A 17931-nucleotide genomic window follows, 5' to 3' on the forward strand; every position below is an offset into this window, starting at 1 on the left:
ACAGGGGTTCTTGATCGCCAGAAATCTGCCTGTATCGACGGTTCGCGACGAGATTGACCGTAGAGCCCGATCATTCTAGGAGCTCCGCCTTCGCACAAGATGGGTAGCGATTGGAAGCTCTTGATCTCAGCTTCGCTCTGATACCACTGGTGCGCAGATCGGATGCTGTACGCTCGCATAGTGAATGCCGGAAGGTCCCAAGAACAATAGAACTCTACTTTTTGCACAAATTACAAGGTAAAAAGCATGAACGACAAGAGCAAGGGACCAATTGGGTGCAATCTCTCCCCATGCCTTGTGTGAGCGCTCCACAAAGTATGTATTTTATGTATTATTCATCTTCAAGCTCAAAGCTTTTGAGTTTGCTTAAACACAAAAATAGGAATAAAGCTAATGGACGGTGCCCAAAGAGTCTGGCATGCCCAATACAATGTCCAAATAGAAATAACATAATCGTGCGCCCATGCGCATACAAAATAATAATAAATATCCGACGCCTTAATAAATAGGCGTGACAAAATATAGGCGCCATGCCTAAGGTATGCGCCCATCAAAATATAATCCATAAATCGAATACTCGCTATCCTCCAATGCTTTCCTCCGCCACTACTGCTATCTCTACACATCAATTGAAGCATTCACAATCGTTAGTAGAATAATACAATTAAACCGACAAAAGTGAATACCTAGCAGTCTTCAGCTACATAAGTAAATCAACTGGTCAGAAATAAATCCTAACCTTAATTTATTACGAGTGCGCACTCTAAACTCATAAACGTTTATTAATTTAATATGCATTTTGCAGAATCACCCGCTATGGAATCACCCATGTACACACTAAATTAATGAAACGCCCGAAAAGGACAGGCGTCCCCATCAACTTCTCGCACAAAGAATCCACTTTGTGTATGAGCCCCGGTCATCAAAGTTTACGGAATCCACCGTAAAACCTCACGGAATCCACCGTGGCACGGAATCCACCGTGAAATATGCCTCCTGGCATCAAGATGTCATCCATCCTTATCAAAGCCACTATCTAATATGTGAGATGTATGAAATCAGCAGAACATGCTCTAGCTTTATCAATAGAATGGGAGGTAAATAGGGTAGTTGGAATGCCTTCAATTCAAATTCAAGAGAAGCTCAAGGTGTAGAAACCAATCACAACAAAGCGTGACTGAGAAAGCTACTTTGGTAAAAGGTATACTGAATGTTAAATGTTTGAAGAGTGGTACACCTATCCATAATCTGAAAAAGAAAAGAAATAAGTGTTGTTGCTTGTGTTGGAAACTGTAATTGTTGAGCAAGGATTGCCCTCATGAGTGAGGAGGGCCTAGGGTTAAGGAGGTTTCTAAATTGTGATTCTTGATTGTTAATTGTATGATTGTTGCTAATCTATTTGCCATTTGAGAAGAAGCTTGAGAGTACAGGTGATGTGCTTTTACCAACCACTTGTTTATATAGGTTTCTCGACAATTCTCCAAGTGTGGCTTCTTTAGCTTTACAAATTGCAATATTCTAAATGACCCTAATGTGACTTGAATTTCGTGGATTATTTTTTGACTTGATCAAAATTATTTCAATAAAAACATTTTGGCCAACCTTTTCTATCCTTGACTGGTATTACTTGCCTATCTATGAGTTGGATGGTTTTTCCCATATATGAGTAAAAATTATCATATTTATTCTACTAATTAACTTATATTATAGTTTTGTTCAAATTGTTGATTCTGTACAAGAATATTTTGTTGTATAAATGGTTTCGACTAGTTTTCTTATATAGGAAAAATTTACTATATCTATGATTCCAACTAGTTTTCTCATCTAGGAATAATTTACTACATCATCAACTAGAATTTTAAAAATTTTCTATATAGAAATCTTTTACTATATCACTATCTTGTAAAGTGTTCCACTTTTACTAGTTGAGACTTTTTCTATATACTTTGAGAAGTATCTAGAAAATTTCTCTTTTTTCACTATATGGGATAGTGTTCAAAGCTCCTTGTTAATGGCGGATCAGCGCCTTGAAGCTTGCTACAGCAATAATGCACAGTGATTAGCTATCGTCGACACACCTCCGTAATCTTGGTACTATAGCTACTGTTATCCAACAAGAGACAACCACCATAATCACGATAATAGCTTTTCAAGCTCTTTGTTAGTTGTCCTCTTCGTCAGACTGCAGCTTCCGAGATATGGCGATGGCAGCCTAATTTGGCCAGCTTCAACACGATAAATACCGATAGCATCGTAGCTCCCCGGCCACAAATACATGTAGAGCTCCAAGAAAATCCTACATTATCATGACTTCCCAATTGGCCAGCGATGATGTAATTTATTTGTATCATGTGCATTCAATACCTAAATCACAATCACTTACCTTTGAATTTCTCAAGTGAAACACACATTTTCTCTTACATTTTGGAGCGCATATGCTACTCTTTCATACTTATGGGTGACCCCCAAGGGTGAGAGAGATCTTGTGATTGGAGGTGTGAAGCCATATAAAAGCATAGAGTTGTGTTTGAAACCGTGCCACAGGTAGGTGATACTATATCAAAACATGACAGTGTTGGAGGATGAAACCATGATTATACAAACTCATCTAAAGTAGCCCATTCTAATCTTGGAGGTGGGAGATGGTTTATCATTTTCTATCCTTTGGGAATTGTTGGTACACATTAGTCCTCTTAACATAGAAGGTGACATGAGTCCTTGCTAAAAAATATCCCAACACTTTATGTAAGAGTGGGAGGTCTTATATTGGCTAAGTGCAATCAAATTGCATTGAATACTACAAAGTCATAAGAAGAAACTTACCTAGGCTTCATCATAGTACAAATCCACTTTCATTTTGACACATTAATATATTTTTAGTTTATTGGCTATTAAAAATCCACTTTCAATATATATTCATCTGACATTAAGTGATTGCTCCACTCAATCACAAACCATGAGACTGAATCGATTAGTTAAATTAATACTTTGGATATACTTTCATTGGTGGCAAACTCTATATTTGAAACCACATACTAAGTTTACCAAAGGGATCTACCTCTATATTGGCACCACATCAAAGTAGAGGACAAACATGTTGTTGTCTTGTTTTTATAGCCACACTGTTGGTCTTGTGTGAAAGTATCAAACTTGGAAACAAAAACATAAGATCACATAACTTTAGGAGATTTTCACCTCTCTACTTGGACGAAGATTTAGAATTGTTTGAAGAAAAAGAGGTTCTTCTTGCGAAATATAGAAAAAATTGTCGTGTAATTCATTGTAAAGTATGTCTCAAGTAAAGTATACACAAACTAGAAAAAATGCATGCAAGGTGAAGTTCTCTTGTTGGGGAAATTGAAAAAAGAAATTTATAGATAAGGAAGGATTTGCACAAAATTAAAGAGAATTGCGGGCATAAATATTAAATAACAATTGTTGTGTCCATTACAATGTATATGCTCAATGAAGAATACAAAAATAAGAAAGAAGGGGAACCTTGGCTAATAAATTTACAAAATAGGTACAAGTTTAACAAAGTTAGGGGTGAGAGTTGTTTCTATTCAATATCACTAGATGAATCAAATATTGTTCTAGATGAAAAGTAACGAGATGAATTTTTAAGAGAATGGAGTTGAGATAATGCATGTGACAAGTATGATCCTATGATCCAAATGCATTTATGTGGCTTTATTGAATGTATGAAAACACAAGTAATATGGATTGCTATGAGAGGAACAAAAAGTAATAGTGTGCTAGTAAGGCGAATTTGTGTGGGATATCCTTGAGGATCATTGCATTGAGATCCACTCATATTCTTTAACAACTCCTCAAGGCACCCACTCTCAGAGAGATTTAGAATAGCAATGGAGAGTTGATGAGTCCAAGGAGAGTTCTTCTGAAGCACCTAGCTCACAAACCAAGAAACCAAACCAAAGTAAGAATTTGAATATAAAAATCTAAGGGAAAAGCAATAATTTTTATTTAATTGGTTTTAATAAATAGTAAGTATGAGGCTAAAAGACACAAGGAGGTTTTCTTAATATAGAAAATTTGATGTGAGTACACAACTTTTAAAGTATATGCTTTATTCGCACAAGCATGTTCATACTTAGTGGCCATGACAAACGATGCGTACATATGAAAAATGATTGGAAATTCTATCGAATATTGACAAGTGCTCATTTGTCTTGATAAAACATGGAAATCTTAGACCCAAGATCTACTCCAATTGATTGCTCGTTAATTTATGCTCATTGTGTTGGAAAACATGTCACCCATTTCTATTGTGAACATAATGATCTTTTGGTGTCCCTTTGTGTTTTCGGGGGGGGGGGGGGGGGGGGGGGGGGGTGCGCCAGGGGGGGTTTTCGTGGCTAGAAAAGTCATAGAAGATCATGTATAATTATGGGGTTATTTCTCACATGCAATTATCTAAATCAATCATAGGCCCCTTAAATGTGATCTTTTGGTGTCCCTTCGACTAGGTTAAGGGGTCATGCTGGGTAAAAAAGTTGTAGAAGATCATGCATAATTATGGGGTTATTTCTCACATTTAGTTATCTAACTCAATCTTGGGCCCCTTATACTTGCTTAGTTTTGAAGTTAATAGAACAAGCTGTGGAAAAATTGTTAACTTTATTAAGAAGATAGTGATTTGGAAATTTTCAATGAAGAAGAGATTACCAGACCAAAGCCTTCACTTGTAAGAGGTGGATTCGAGATCATGTAGTCACAAGGAGTAGAAATGTTGGAGAGCATGAGGTTGACATAAGGGAACTCATCAATAATAGCAACTCCCTTTGTGAGGTTCCCCTTATATTGATCGAGAGTGTTGAATGCAATGAGCTTTTCATCTGGAATTTCAAAGCGTTCTATCAAATAATCTCTAACAATGGAACCACTCCAATGTCCAATTTTCATAGTATTTGTCTTTAGATAGTTGATATCTAGTGTGGTTGGGGAGAGTTGTCTTGCTGTCAAGTAAGAATTCAAACCAGCATTGTAGCTTTGGCTTAAAAGAAGATCAAAGAATAACCATGCCACCACTAGAAGTCTTCCTATGCCACTTTGTATAGGTTCCCCTATCAAAAACCTCATGTCAGATCATCTCCATTTGACAAAAATGTAAAATATAAGACAAAATTTGATTTGCAGTCTGCACTTACTTTCGAGAAAGATCAGTCCTTTTGTGACTAATCTGTAAAATATACCCATATTAATATAGCTTTAAAAATGATTAAGCAACATTCTTTATAAAAGCATTTTTTTTAAAAAGTCTTCCAAAAATCTATTGTAGTTATAGAGTAATGCTAATAAGTATATGGCCTAATATAGAGCATATAAACTAATATATTGATTAACAACACGGTCTAAAAGAGAGGTCGAATGTACCACAAATAGTAGGCATAAATTGTTCAAAAACCATGCCACACTATACATATTTGACAAATTGAGACTTTTTGTCAACAAGTCCACATAAGATTACTAGGAACATCTCAAACTCCCTTTACAAAACCTTCATGGTTACACATGGATTTATTAGGTCAAAGAGGATCTTCCTAGGAAGGCACCAAAGGCAAAGATAGAAAGGTATATTAGTCAAGGCAAAGAAACGGATTGTATATGTTTTTAAAAGATGGTATGTATTATTTTGGTTCACTAAAACTATTGTTAGAATATTGGTTGTATCAATACATCGGCTATAATTATGCCTTTGCTATGTCACGTGTTTAGAAGCTATAGACCCTAAGAAAGATCCAAATTTGCAAATTTGGGTTACACACATTTGCATGATTGATCCAATCTTAAGAAAAGAAACCCTCTTGTCCTAATTTAAATCCTACCATGGAATCCAAATCAAGAAATGAAAAACAAACATTACAAATCACTATGTTTCCTATTTTCTTAAACATGGAAAACACCTTTTTCCATTAAAAAGAGTGGGGGAAAGCTCACTCGCTAAGTTCTCGAAATTGTTCAAGGATGGTGATCCCATGATCATCCTTAAAATGGGCATGACGTTCAACCATAGCAAGTATGATCCCTGTAATTATGAAGGCTCCAACGATAGTATACCATGTTGTAGCACTAAAAGGAGTAAGAAACAACCACCATGATGAAGGTGCTTGGTTATCATCAAGTCTCTTTGAAAAGATCACTATCCCAGATGGCATAAACGGTTGTGTAAAGTCAGCCATCTTGAGTCGTTTAGCTCCTACTGTGATATCGCCAACTGCAACATCGTATCCCTAGAGCAGACATGTTAATGATAACTTTCAATGTTGATCATTTGACATATGTAATTCACAATTTTAGTTGCATTATTATATTGCATAGATATAGGTCATGATTGTATATGGTTCAAAATTACATATATCTTTCATAATGATCAGTAAATCATTTTAGTATTGAGACTTCAATTATGTTTTCTTTTTCTTGTGTGCATGCGTGTGGAGGTTAAGGGGCAATGGCATGTTGGGTGTGTGTGTTTTGGTGTGGGCAGAGCTCTTGGTCCTTCCATTTGCAAAATGAATATATTGACTTTATTTTTCAGAGAGGATATACAAACAAAATGAGCAATGAGTTTGATACAGGGGCCACCCATGTGGCATGCAAAAATAGAACATACATTAGGAATTGATACAATAAGAACAAGGAATGTGATGGGAATCTAGGTGACAATCAATGATTTATTAAACAAATGTCACATCACTAGGTTAGAGGTATAATGATAGCTTTTCTAAAATTGTGGGTGGTATTGCAAAAGTAATTTCAATGCCATACTCACCTAGCCATTTCCAAACTTTTGATAAAAATTAAAACATGTAAAACTTGCCCCTAAACCCTCTTAAGGACACTCTCCACAGCTAGTTAGGGATTTGTAAACATGCTTTGACATTGGAGCTAAAATATCTCAAGTGGAGGTAGCAATGCACTCAAATGAGGCATCCTACATATGATCTCAATGCTCCATGCTCAACTATTAAATGTGTGGTCTCTCAAGATTATTGTTTGGTGATGTAGCTATATGTTGTGCCTTTCTCTTGAATAATAAAGTTCCCTTATTGATAATATCGTATGCCCTTCTACTATATACAATTAGTATCAAAGAATCCCTCATGAAGTTATATAACAATACGGATCAAAGCAGCTTTGCCTCAAAATCATATTACTTAAGATAGGGGATTTGACTCAAGATAGTAGAGGAGAGTATGAAGGAATGTGATAATGACCTAAAGCATCAAAGAAGGTGTTAAGAAGAAACTCACTAGGGGAAGCTCAATAGAAAATCAAAGCTAGAAACTTGAAAGTAAGCTACTACAATAGAAGGAGACTATTGATATCCACAAGAAGATACTGGAATGAGAAATGGGACAAGGAACAACCCCAAGAGACTTCAAGCTAGTCATAGAAGCCACCATGGAGATAGGGCATCAAAAGCTAGAGTATAAGAATGAAGAAGAGAGATACAAATGAGCGGATGAGTCCTTACCCCTAACTCCAAGAGAAAACAGTATTTGGAGAAGTGGAAGGTAAAGGAATGTGAGAAGAAGAAAGAGTATGAATTCAATAACCAAATGCAAGAACAACCTCAATCTAAAGAGAGGGAGGGCCAAACAATGGTGGCTCCCTTCTTTGAGGGATGGGGCACATTTGATAGAGATGATGAAGTAGGTAAAGATATTGGGCTACAATAAGATAATAGAAGATCGATAATACATTGGGTGAAGGATCCTATACCTAGAGCCAGAGATACATTATGTGGAGGTGTAACCCCCAAATTGGTCAAAGTGAAAGAAGAGATTGGAGATAAGGAGAAAGAATGTATTGTGGAAAGGCAATGAAGCCAAGTAAAGCTACAATTGAACAATGATAATAACTAAGAAGGAGATAAAGGGAAGAATGTTGGGGACAAGTGCAACTAGACATAGGAGCAACCTAAATGCTAGCAACCAATCAACCAACATAGAGAAGTAGATAACATAAAGGAGGGAGAAAAAGTGATCAAGGGAGAGGATAACTGCAACTAGATTTAGGAATAGCCAAATTCCCAACAATCAACTAACCAACCCAAGTTCAATTTACTAGAAGCCAAAAGAAGAATTCAAGAATATGTTATTCAAAACATAGGGAGATATAGGAAAAGAAACTTGCCATATGGATCCATAGTTGAGAATAATTTAAAGATGAGAATGGAAAAAAACAAAGAGGTAAAAGAAAATAAAAAAGAGGATGAGAAAGAGATAGGAATGTAAAAGAAGCTTGGGAAGAAAAAGATAGAGAGTGAGATAAAGACATGTGGAAAGAAGATTTTTAAAAAAGTGAAAGGATGACCAGTACACTAGGCCAAGAGATGAGAGAAAAGGAAAAGAGTTAGAAAGGAGAAAGAAAAAGTAGACAAAGGAAAAGGCGCCAACCTAGAAGATTTATTGTTGCATGTTAGGAAGCCAAAGGGAGAAGATGAAATAGAAGAAGTTAGAAAAGGAGAAGATGAAAGAAGAGGTAGGAAATTTAAAGCTAGATTTAGATGCCATGAATAGGATGTATGTAGATAGACTTGGCAAAATAAAGAAAGAAACTAAAAAAGAGACAGACTTAGGCAAAGATGGCCAAGAAGACAATATAAGAAAAATATAAAAGAGAGAGAGAAGACTAAGGAAAAAAGGATCACCAAGAAACAAGGACAATCAAAGTAAAACCTAAAGGAAGAGGAAGAGGATGCATCCACAACTCATCCACAATTGAAGCTACAAGTGTGGCCAAAGAGTGAAGCAAGAAAGTGCTAAGTCCAAGGCAACACCCCACTAAATTGATTGAAGGAGGGTGAAAATTAAGCTAGCAAGGGTACTTCAACAATAGTAAAAGTTGCAACCTACTTCTTTGAACTTGAAGGATGTTGAGCTGAGAGAGTTTCAGCTAATGGAATTGGAGGAAGAATCTTTTGTGAGAATGATGATGAATGAATGCTCATCAGACAGTATGACCAATATGGCTTGGTCTCATTGAGTGGAAATTCTCTAGTTGAGCCATGATGAATCCCTCCAACTCACTCATAATTTGAATGCCTTTGGACTATGGAACCCATTCAAACCATGCTCAATGATGGGTAAAGATTGAGATCTCAACATTAACCTTGCAAATACTACAAGGTAATGTAGTTTTAATCTTATAAATATGTGAACTTCGAATACTCAAAACGTGGGCATAATGGCAAATACTCGGATGATACCTCTACTTCCAATGCCAAGAATCCATGCTATTTGTGAAACTTAGACTATTTCATTAAAACAACTTTAACACCAAAATTATGAAGCTAAAAAGATCGAAAGGAAACGTACTATATAATGAGACCATGCCTTTCGTGTGAAGAGGTAATCAAGAATGATCAAATAAGAAGGCAAAGGATGGTTGCCAATGTACTTGACTGAGTGTTGTGGATACAACATCATTGTAAACAAACCATAAGACCTTCATTGTAAACTATATGAAGCATAATTGGCGTAAGAGCTCATGGTTGCAGAAGAGAGACCGCTAACCTCGAGGTTGAGCATCTCAATCATGTAGTCGTAGGTGGTGTTGTGGGCGCCGGTGGGATGGACGTTGGAGAGGGGGAGGCAGGTGTAGTTGAGGGTGAAGGAGGGCTTGCCTGGGGGACGGGGAAGGAGAGAGAGGGCCCTCTCGAAGACCTCCACGCACCAGCCCGTGACGTGGGCCGGGTCGGAGCAGTTCACGAACTGCGGGAATGTGTCGATGAGCGGCACCAGCACCTTCAGGTCCGCCTCCTCTGCCGTCCCGCGCCCTGGCGGATATAACTGCCCGGCCCCCTCCATCAGGGAGCTGCACCGGCTGCTGCTGGTACTCTGTTGTTCATCTGCCGCGTACGCTGAGGGAATCATGGGAATTGACCAATACAACGTCGTGACGAGGCAACAGAAATTGATCGAGAAAAACAAGCGCCACAATAGTGAGAAGGTCATCGATGAGGAACACACAACCAGAGAGAGAGAGGGGGGGGGGGGGGGGGGGGGGTTTCAGAGAAATCAGTGCGAGAGAGAGATCAGAGGTGTGTGTTCTGAGAAATCAGTACGAGAGAGAAAAAGAGAGAGAAGAGGGAGACTTAACTTCCCGAAGATTGACTCCGTCGTCCCCCGCCGTCCCCCAATCATCAAAGTCGTGGAGGGAGCGCGCGTGAATGACGTTACCCTGTGCGTATAATGCGCAACGCCCATCTTCAGTACGTAGAGCTGACGCGTTCGTTGCCACTTGTGAGTTCTTGGTTGGTTGGTTCGAAAGGGAAACGACAACTTGCAGGTCGTTCATGAAAGTCCTACGTGCTTTCACTTCGCATACTTCTGCGAAGTTCTAACCGGGCCTTCGCGTTGGCGTCAAATTTCACTATTCCGGAATCCGGACCAGCGTTTACCAAAACTTCCGGAATCCGGACCAGCGTTCACCAAAACAGAGGCATTGTAAAGTGAATTGCAAAACTTTCAAGAACCCTTGACATTTTAAAGAATAAGGTTTAAATCTTTGAATATTTTTAGTTATAAAAATGGTACATACATGTAATTTAATTCAAAAGTCTCTCCAAAATTTTGAGTTAGAGGTTGGATATCTATTATCAAAAATGTTTTTCGTGACTAGTATTTCAGATGTTGGATGGACATTTGCGCAAAGCATTTGAACAAGATAAAATAGGTGCTTTCATGTACACACAACATGCATTAATCCCAGGCAAGGTGCCACGGCCCATGCTTCTTACCTTGAAGCTTGTTCGCTCAAAAAATAGGTACGTCATCCAATATTCACATTGCATTGTTATCCCTATTAGACGTGAAAGATTTTATATTAAATGATACTAGCTAGCGTGGTCACACGGTGTGAATCATTTACAAAACTCATGAGGCTATGCCTCACTTGCTTCCCAGTTTGCCAAGTAAAAACTTTTTCTCAAAATAATTACTTTTCAAGCATGTATACTCCCCTCACCTCCCTCCTTCTTTATCCTCTTTGCCTCTCTGTCACTCTCTCCTTTTCCTCCCTTCTCTCTCTAAACACCTTCCTTGTTAACTATACCCCAAATTTTGAACATACTCACAACACAAACAACACAATACGCACTCTCATTCTTTCTCACAACAACATAATGCATGTTTGCAAGCAAAAGGTAAAAACATTAAAGAGCCATAATGTAAGTGTGGGTGCACGTCAAGATTCCTATAAAGCAAGGGTGTATAGTCCACATATCCCCCCTCACAACACATAAACAACACAATACGCTCTCTCATTCTTTCTCACAACAACATAATGCATGTTTGCAAGAAAAAGGTAAAAACATTAAAGAGCCATAATGTAAGTGTGGGTGCACATCAAGATTCCTATAAAGCAAGGGTGTATAGTCCACATATCCCCCCTCCCTCAGTCTACGTCTCTGTTAAAACAAATTCTTTACTAACTTCATCTTACAAATTTGTAGCTTGCTTCTTGTAATATATACACTACACCATGCTACTTGCATGCAAGTAGCGATGTCAAAGGTGCCTCTATAGCATAGATGCACACCCTTTGCACACACATCCTCTTCTCTGTGTGTGTGTGTGTGTGTGTGTGTGTGTGTGTGTGTGTCACATGGTCATAAATAATACATACACTTACCACTCTGAATTCTAAATTTCTACATACGTGAGTATTCATATTATGTAACTGTATCCTTGCAATTAGAAGCTTAGTGCAACATCATTTGGTATGATTGCAAGCAATTTCTCTCTCCCTCATTTGCACTCTTTGTGTGTGTGTGTGTGTGTGTGTGTGTGTGTGTGAAGAGATCAGTCCAAAGCATTCATTTGATGGGCCTACCAGGAGTTAGTTGCAACAAAAAATGCAAAATTGCAGTGGTAGTTTGGAACTGTAATGAAGCCCTTGGACTGGATGTGGGAGCTTTTGAGGAGGCATTTAGAGGGAGAGATATAGTTTCTACTCAGAGACACATGAGGGACTAAATACTACACTTCCATGGGTGATAGGCTGTAGGTGGGAGTCAGATTGTAAGAAGGAGAGACACACATAACACAGTAATCATGGGTAAAGAGGAGTGGCAGTGCTATTCAAGGAGGAGCTATGGCAAATGATCTAGGTAAGCATATTATGGAAGAGGTTGGCAGGAGCAGGAATAGGATAGTAAGCAAGAGGGCAAACATCTAGGATATAAGTTGCAGTCTGATAATGAGATAGCCACAAATGCCTTGGAAGATCTTATAGTGGAAGAGCCAATCATTGCATTTGTAGATTTTCTTAATGCATCTGAAGAGGTTTATGAAGCTCATGTTCTACTTGATGCAAGGACTCAGAGGAAGATTGATGAAGTGTTGGATGCACATGATTTGCAAGATGCATTTATCATTTCTAATATAGTTCATGAGCTCGAGGATATGCCTTTAGAGTATGTTAGATGTAATGCACCACAATTGCAAAATGTTTTAGATGCTTTGTCAAAGTCCTTGATAGGAAACTCTAAGATGCTTCAAGATATGGAGTACTTCACTATTCTTGGTGATGGTGAGAATGTGTTGGATGCAAGTGATGCACATTTTATGTTTAGTGTGATACACACAATTGTCAGTATAAGAAAATTTCCATGCGCTTGACTCTGAAAGAGTAGGCATGTTGCTATGCATTTGTTGATGGGTGCATTGATAGCTTGTATATAGAGATTCCATAGCCTCTAAGTGTATAATGCACACCCAAGGTCTTATGACCCTAGAGGATGTACTAGGTGTGGCTCAAAAGTTGTATAGATGTTGAGTATTTTGATCGATGATCAAGGGGGAAGCCTTCTTATATGCATGATGAGTGACAAGTTGATGCTATGGGTGTTTGATCCGGGCAGTGCATTAGTGGCACATACCAGAGGATGTGCAGGTTCAGAGAGGGTGAATGTTGTGCCACTATGTGGACACAGTGTGAAAAACTTTCGAGTGCGTCATCATTTGGCTTTCTTATGAATCTAGAGAATCAATGTCATCTTAGTCATTAGTGCTAGTGCCCATAGTATGGTTAGTTTCAAAATACGGGATTTTTGGACAAGTTTAGTCTATTGTTGATATTTTGGATATTATTTCTTGTAAATATCCTAAAAAGGTATAGAAAACTTCTAGAATAGAGTGACATGCAAAGAAAAAGTAAAAATTTAGTCATTTTTGGGAGATCTCATGCAAAAAGAAGATCTTGTAAAATCGTGTAGCATGTGATCGTAGTTGACAGGCAAAAAACATCACTTTGAGTGGCAAAGACGAAGGAGTGATCTGCGAGAATTCTAAGCAGGTGTCCTATAGTTTCACCCCCTTTCGAAGTAGCAAAGCCATCATATTTGCGATCTGAGCAACAAAGAAGAAGGTAATGTTTGGTGCACGTTTTTGGTCTACCAGGGAGCTCTAGGATATCTAATGCTTAAAGATTTCTTCCGAGTAGTCCTAGATAAGGATTTTGTTCATCTTCTCAGATTCTATCAATATATAGTTCTTTGATTCATTGAGATTTGTCTTAAAATTTTGTACCTCTTGTCTATTATTATTTTTCTCTTCTATTCTCTACTTTCTTCTCTCTCTGATCCCTAGTGGATACGACCTTTTGGTTAAAACCCCTCCCTGACAGTAGTAATTGCTCTTCCTCTACAATGGGATTTTGTTTTAGTGGTATTTGTAAAAGATGGAGATAATTACCATTGCTAATGAAAGCGAGATCTGGGCATGAGGAGAAATCTCTGAGGAACCCTACTATTGATGGTGGGTGGAGGCCCCTTTCAAAGAAGATTAGGTATTATTTAGGAGATGAGATATTCACATTGTAGATTAGAGAGAAGTCATACCTACCATGTGATCTGGGTTTTTTACAACCTGGATTTCTACCACAAAATTTGGCCAAAATCCCTATCAAGAACTTTACCATATCACTTTGGGTTTACTCTTCAAGCACTAGGTATGCTACATTGCTTCTCGATTATGATAACTCTAGCAAATGGAGGGAACAAGTTCTTAGGAGTGATGTCAATGTAAAGGGTAAAAGGGATGGTTATCTTAGTGAAGATGGAAATGGATTACACCTAAGAGTTGAGAGTGCATAGATTTTTCAAAGGACTAACCTCCAGCTACACATGGGTTCCGCCTGCATCACTGAGATTTGGAATCTATCACCATCATTAGAGGACACCTCACCCTAGCACACAAGTCAATATCCACATCATGGTGTCATTTGGATCTTACACAAAAGCTTATAAGCATGGGCCCCTTCTGTCACATGCTTATATGTATTTATATATATATGGGGGACTAAAGTCAAAGCAGCTTTTGGAAGCCATTTTTTATAATCTCAATAACTCCCAAGGAAAAGAAAATTTCAAGAAAATTCTCGCGTTACCCGATCGGTTTCGACCTGGTCTACAAAGTTGCAGAAGAAACTTTTTTCATATTCTTTACCGATTTGAAGCTACGAAGGCATAGACTGCTTGCTACATGCAATTTTCTTCTCTCTTTCACCACACCAACTTTTCATTCTATCATTCTTAAAAATATATTATAATAATGTGCTTTGGGCACCTATCGCTTGTAATCTAGCTCCCTTTCTCTATTTTGTCTACCACCACCCTTGGCTTCTTGCATGATGACCAAGGTGGGGACTTGTCCCATCCAGTATTCTCCATATTTTCAAAGATGCCATACATCATCTAGGATTATGTTAATCAAGAAGATTAGCTTAATCTAATCTCTCATGGAGGTTATATAAAGAGCCCATGGAAAATGGAAAAGGGGGGAGAATGGACAATGACAAGCACATGAGAGCACTCTAGAATACCCTCATGCTAGTCCATCTCTTTGAGGTGAGCTATGAGTGAGTTCTTTTATTATGTAGCATAATGGAAAGCTTCCTCTACCTCTTCTCCTCTTATCTCCCTATCTTCTCATCTTCTCATTCCATGTAGCATAATGGCAAGCTTCCTCTACCTCTTCTCCTCTTGTCTCCCTCTCCTCTCATCTCTCTCTCTCATATTCTAATATGGTGTCTAGTACAAATATTCTCTCTTGTAAATTTGTGTCTTAGTTCTTTTGATTCTCTTTGAGAAAAGGGATATCCTAGCCCATCCTCCCTTTGGCTAGGTGGTGCTTCTCTTTAGTTCTCTTAGTGAGGATTGGAGGTTGGATGGGTGAGAAGCAACCCATTCATCATTTCAGCCCTCATTTTTTGTGCGCCCACTGAGGACATTCTCATCCACAATTCTCTACCTCCTTATGCGGGACGACACAACACATAGTGGTGCATCCTCTACAACAAGTGCTCCAAATGGCTTTTCTCCAATGCCTTTACCAACTCTTTTTGAAGCTGGTCGAAGTCCACAACTCCCACAATGGTCTCCTAAGGAAGCCCAAGAAAGGAAATATGCCTATCAGATGACGGCACTATGCGGGTAAAAGGTGTTCACCTTAGAAATTCCATTCTCTCACAATGGAAAAAATCATATTGCCATCAATTTCTAGCTTCTCATAATTGTGGTGAGTGTTTTGCAAACAAAGTGAAGGCCCTTCCGGGAGGTCCTCGTCTCCAAATCATCAAATCCCTCTCTCCCCGTGGCCTAATCAACATCAAAGGAGGACAACTATGCATGAACGGTGTGGAGTTTTGTAGAGGTGCAAAGTATGGAGAATACCTTCAACTGTTGCTAGTTCGAAGGTTAGGTGTGGTTGAAAAGGTGACCATGACACCTTATGAAATTTATGTTGCCGAGGATAGACACACTAAGGCAATAACAATCACTAGTGAGCAAATCCTCTATATAGCAAAGTTGGTGGGTTCCAGAAAGAAACACTGTGGGGAAAATCCTTCATAATTCAAGAAAGTGAATTCCTTCTACTCTCTTAAGTAGTATCCACTTATGAATAATAATAATGGCCCGAATTTCTACACCTTCCACTCTATACAAAACATCCAAGTTAATGTATGCATCAGTAGGAAGATTTTCTTCCAGCAATGTCTTGTCATCTACTTTGGGGCTGAAAGATTAAGGGAGATTCTTGTATCACCACAACCTATAATCTTCCCAATGTTAGACTACAATGCATCCTTCAATGTACATATATTTATTTTATTATAATAGTTTCTCATGAATCACCACGAGTTCCACTTGCTATGCAAACTGTGCATATTGTAGCTAGCACAAAGCTTAGATTCCAAGGCATTATTAGAAGCCTAGACGTCTTGCTGAAATCAATGCATCTGTGAACCCATTCATCCTTCCCCTCATAAAATACAATATAAGGCTAGATGTGTTCATCTTTGTACTCTACTAAGGCAACATGGCATTTCCAAGCTTTTTTGGGCACAAAGGGGAGAAAGCTCTAGACTTTTTGGATGACTTAGAGATGGCATTCCTAGTCACAGACCAAAGTACGGGCCTTCTCTTTAGTTCAAAGAGTGATGCTCGAGTGTGGTATCAAGCTCTCCCAGAGGCTACAAGGGGTAATTGGGAGGATCTCAAGACCACATTCATGCACAAGTACCAAGATACAGAGCCACCTGAAGATATTTGGAGACAACTCTTAGATCTTCGCCAAACCTTACCAAGGGAGTACCAAGCCTATGAAGGCATGTTTATAAAATTGTGGGATAAATGGACAGCCTCCTTAGTCGAGGGAGAAAGAGTACCTGATTTCCTTAAGAAAGATTGTTTTCTAGCCGGAATCCACCCTCTACTAAGGGAGAAGGTCAAAGGAAAATTTCCCATATCCTATAAAGAATCAGTCACTTATGCGAGGGAGAAATATAGAAAATTGAAATATCAAGCCCAGTTGAAGGGAGGAGTTGAGCCCATACAGGTTTTATCAACCATGCCAAGGCCTAGAGAAATAGCAGAGGCCCCACGTGAACCGGAGATGCCACAGCAAGAGCTCCTACAACGCATTACTAATCAACTTGAAAGCCTTTCATTAAATTTGGTGCAAGGAGTACCACCCTCTCCCCTCATAAATGAAGGCAATCGAGGTCCAAGGAGACAAGAAAGAGAGTATGCTTGCTATAATTGTAGGGAGACTGGCCATGGTATATACTTTTGCCCTCATCCCAAGCGTTTTCCAGGAAATGGGTTCCATCCAAGAAGGAGGGGACAACAAGTGACACCACCTAGGGAGAGGCTTGTTCCACTAAATCCAGGGCCTCCACCGTAGGTTTAAGTTCTCCAGCATCCTCGACCACTCGCAAAGGTGCCGCCCTTGCCTGTCCAATCGTCAAAGAATCATGATGTCAGGATAATTAGTTTAGATGAGAGTGATGTCAAAGGGAAGGCCAAAGTAGTAGAGGTTGAAGCAATGCCGGTGAAGAAAGCCCATAGAATTGAGAGAATGGAGCCTACACCACCAAAAGAGGTTGAAAATATAGAAGAGGAGGCAAAGTCTTCAAAGGCTGCAAAGACATGGAGCAGTAAAAAGAGGAGGGCTCGCTCATGCCAACACATTGAGCCAGATGATTTTTCCCTTGGTTCTAGAGCTTATGATTTGCTTGCTGATGTGAGGGATCAAGGGCCAAAAATTTCATGGCCACAATTACTACATCTATCTCCAACAGTGTGGCAACAATGGTCAAAGATGGTAAGCATTAGATCCTTGACGAATAGACATGTGAATGCAATCCAGGCTAGAAAGATGAAAGATATTGTGCCTCTAGTGGAAGCCAAAATCAATGGGCAGAGAGTGTCAAAGACATATGTGGATGGAGCTGCAGAGATTTGTGTCATGACGGAAAATTTGATGCATCGTTTGGGATTAGAGGTAAATGAAACTACTAAATTTGGGGCCAAAATGGCTAACAATGTAGTAGTAAATTGTTTGGGAGTTATAAAGAAAGTCAAGGTAAAGGTGTGTGGAGTGCAATTGGAGCTTGACATGT

General features: G+C 38.9%; 1 protein-coding gene across 4 annotated transcripts; it reads right to left on the reverse strand.

Moving 5' to 3' along the window:
- Window positions 1-371: 371 nt before the first annotated feature.
- Window positions 372-10022, reverse strand: LOC148039046 (glutamate receptor 3.4-like). 4 transcript variants are annotated; one of them, XM_087674920.1, is made up of 6 exons: window positions 9540-10022; window positions 5959-6251; window positions 5169-5200; window positions 4998-5084; window positions 4687-4856; window positions 3403-3907 (listed from the first exon to the last, which is right to left on the reverse strand). In XM_087674920.1, exons 1-6 carry the CDS (start codon window positions 9978-9980, stop codon window positions 3560-3562), a joined length of 1371 nt encoding a protein of 456 aa, XP_087531046.1. In that variant the 5' UTR covers window positions 9981-10022; the 3' UTR covers window positions 3403-3559. The 4 variants fall into 4 exon arrangements, with proteins under 4 accessions (XP_087531048.1, XP_087531046.1, XP_087531045.1 ...); XM_087674922.1 differs by lacking the exon at window positions 3403-3907 and adding an exon at window positions 372-618 and having other exon boundaries at window positions 4687-5084; XM_087674919.1 differs by having other exon boundaries at window positions 4687-5084.
- Between the last annotated feature and the right edge of the window lie 7909 nt (window positions 10023-17931).

This window comes from Lygodium microphyllum, chromosome 3, assembly GCF_053477565.2.
Source record: "Lygodium microphyllum isolate KBCC chromosome 3, Lygodium_microphyllum_v1.1.10, whole genome shotgun sequence".
Lineage (NCBI taxonomy): Eukaryota > Viridiplantae > Streptophyta > Polypodiopsida > Schizaeales > Lygodiaceae > Lygodium > Lygodium microphyllum.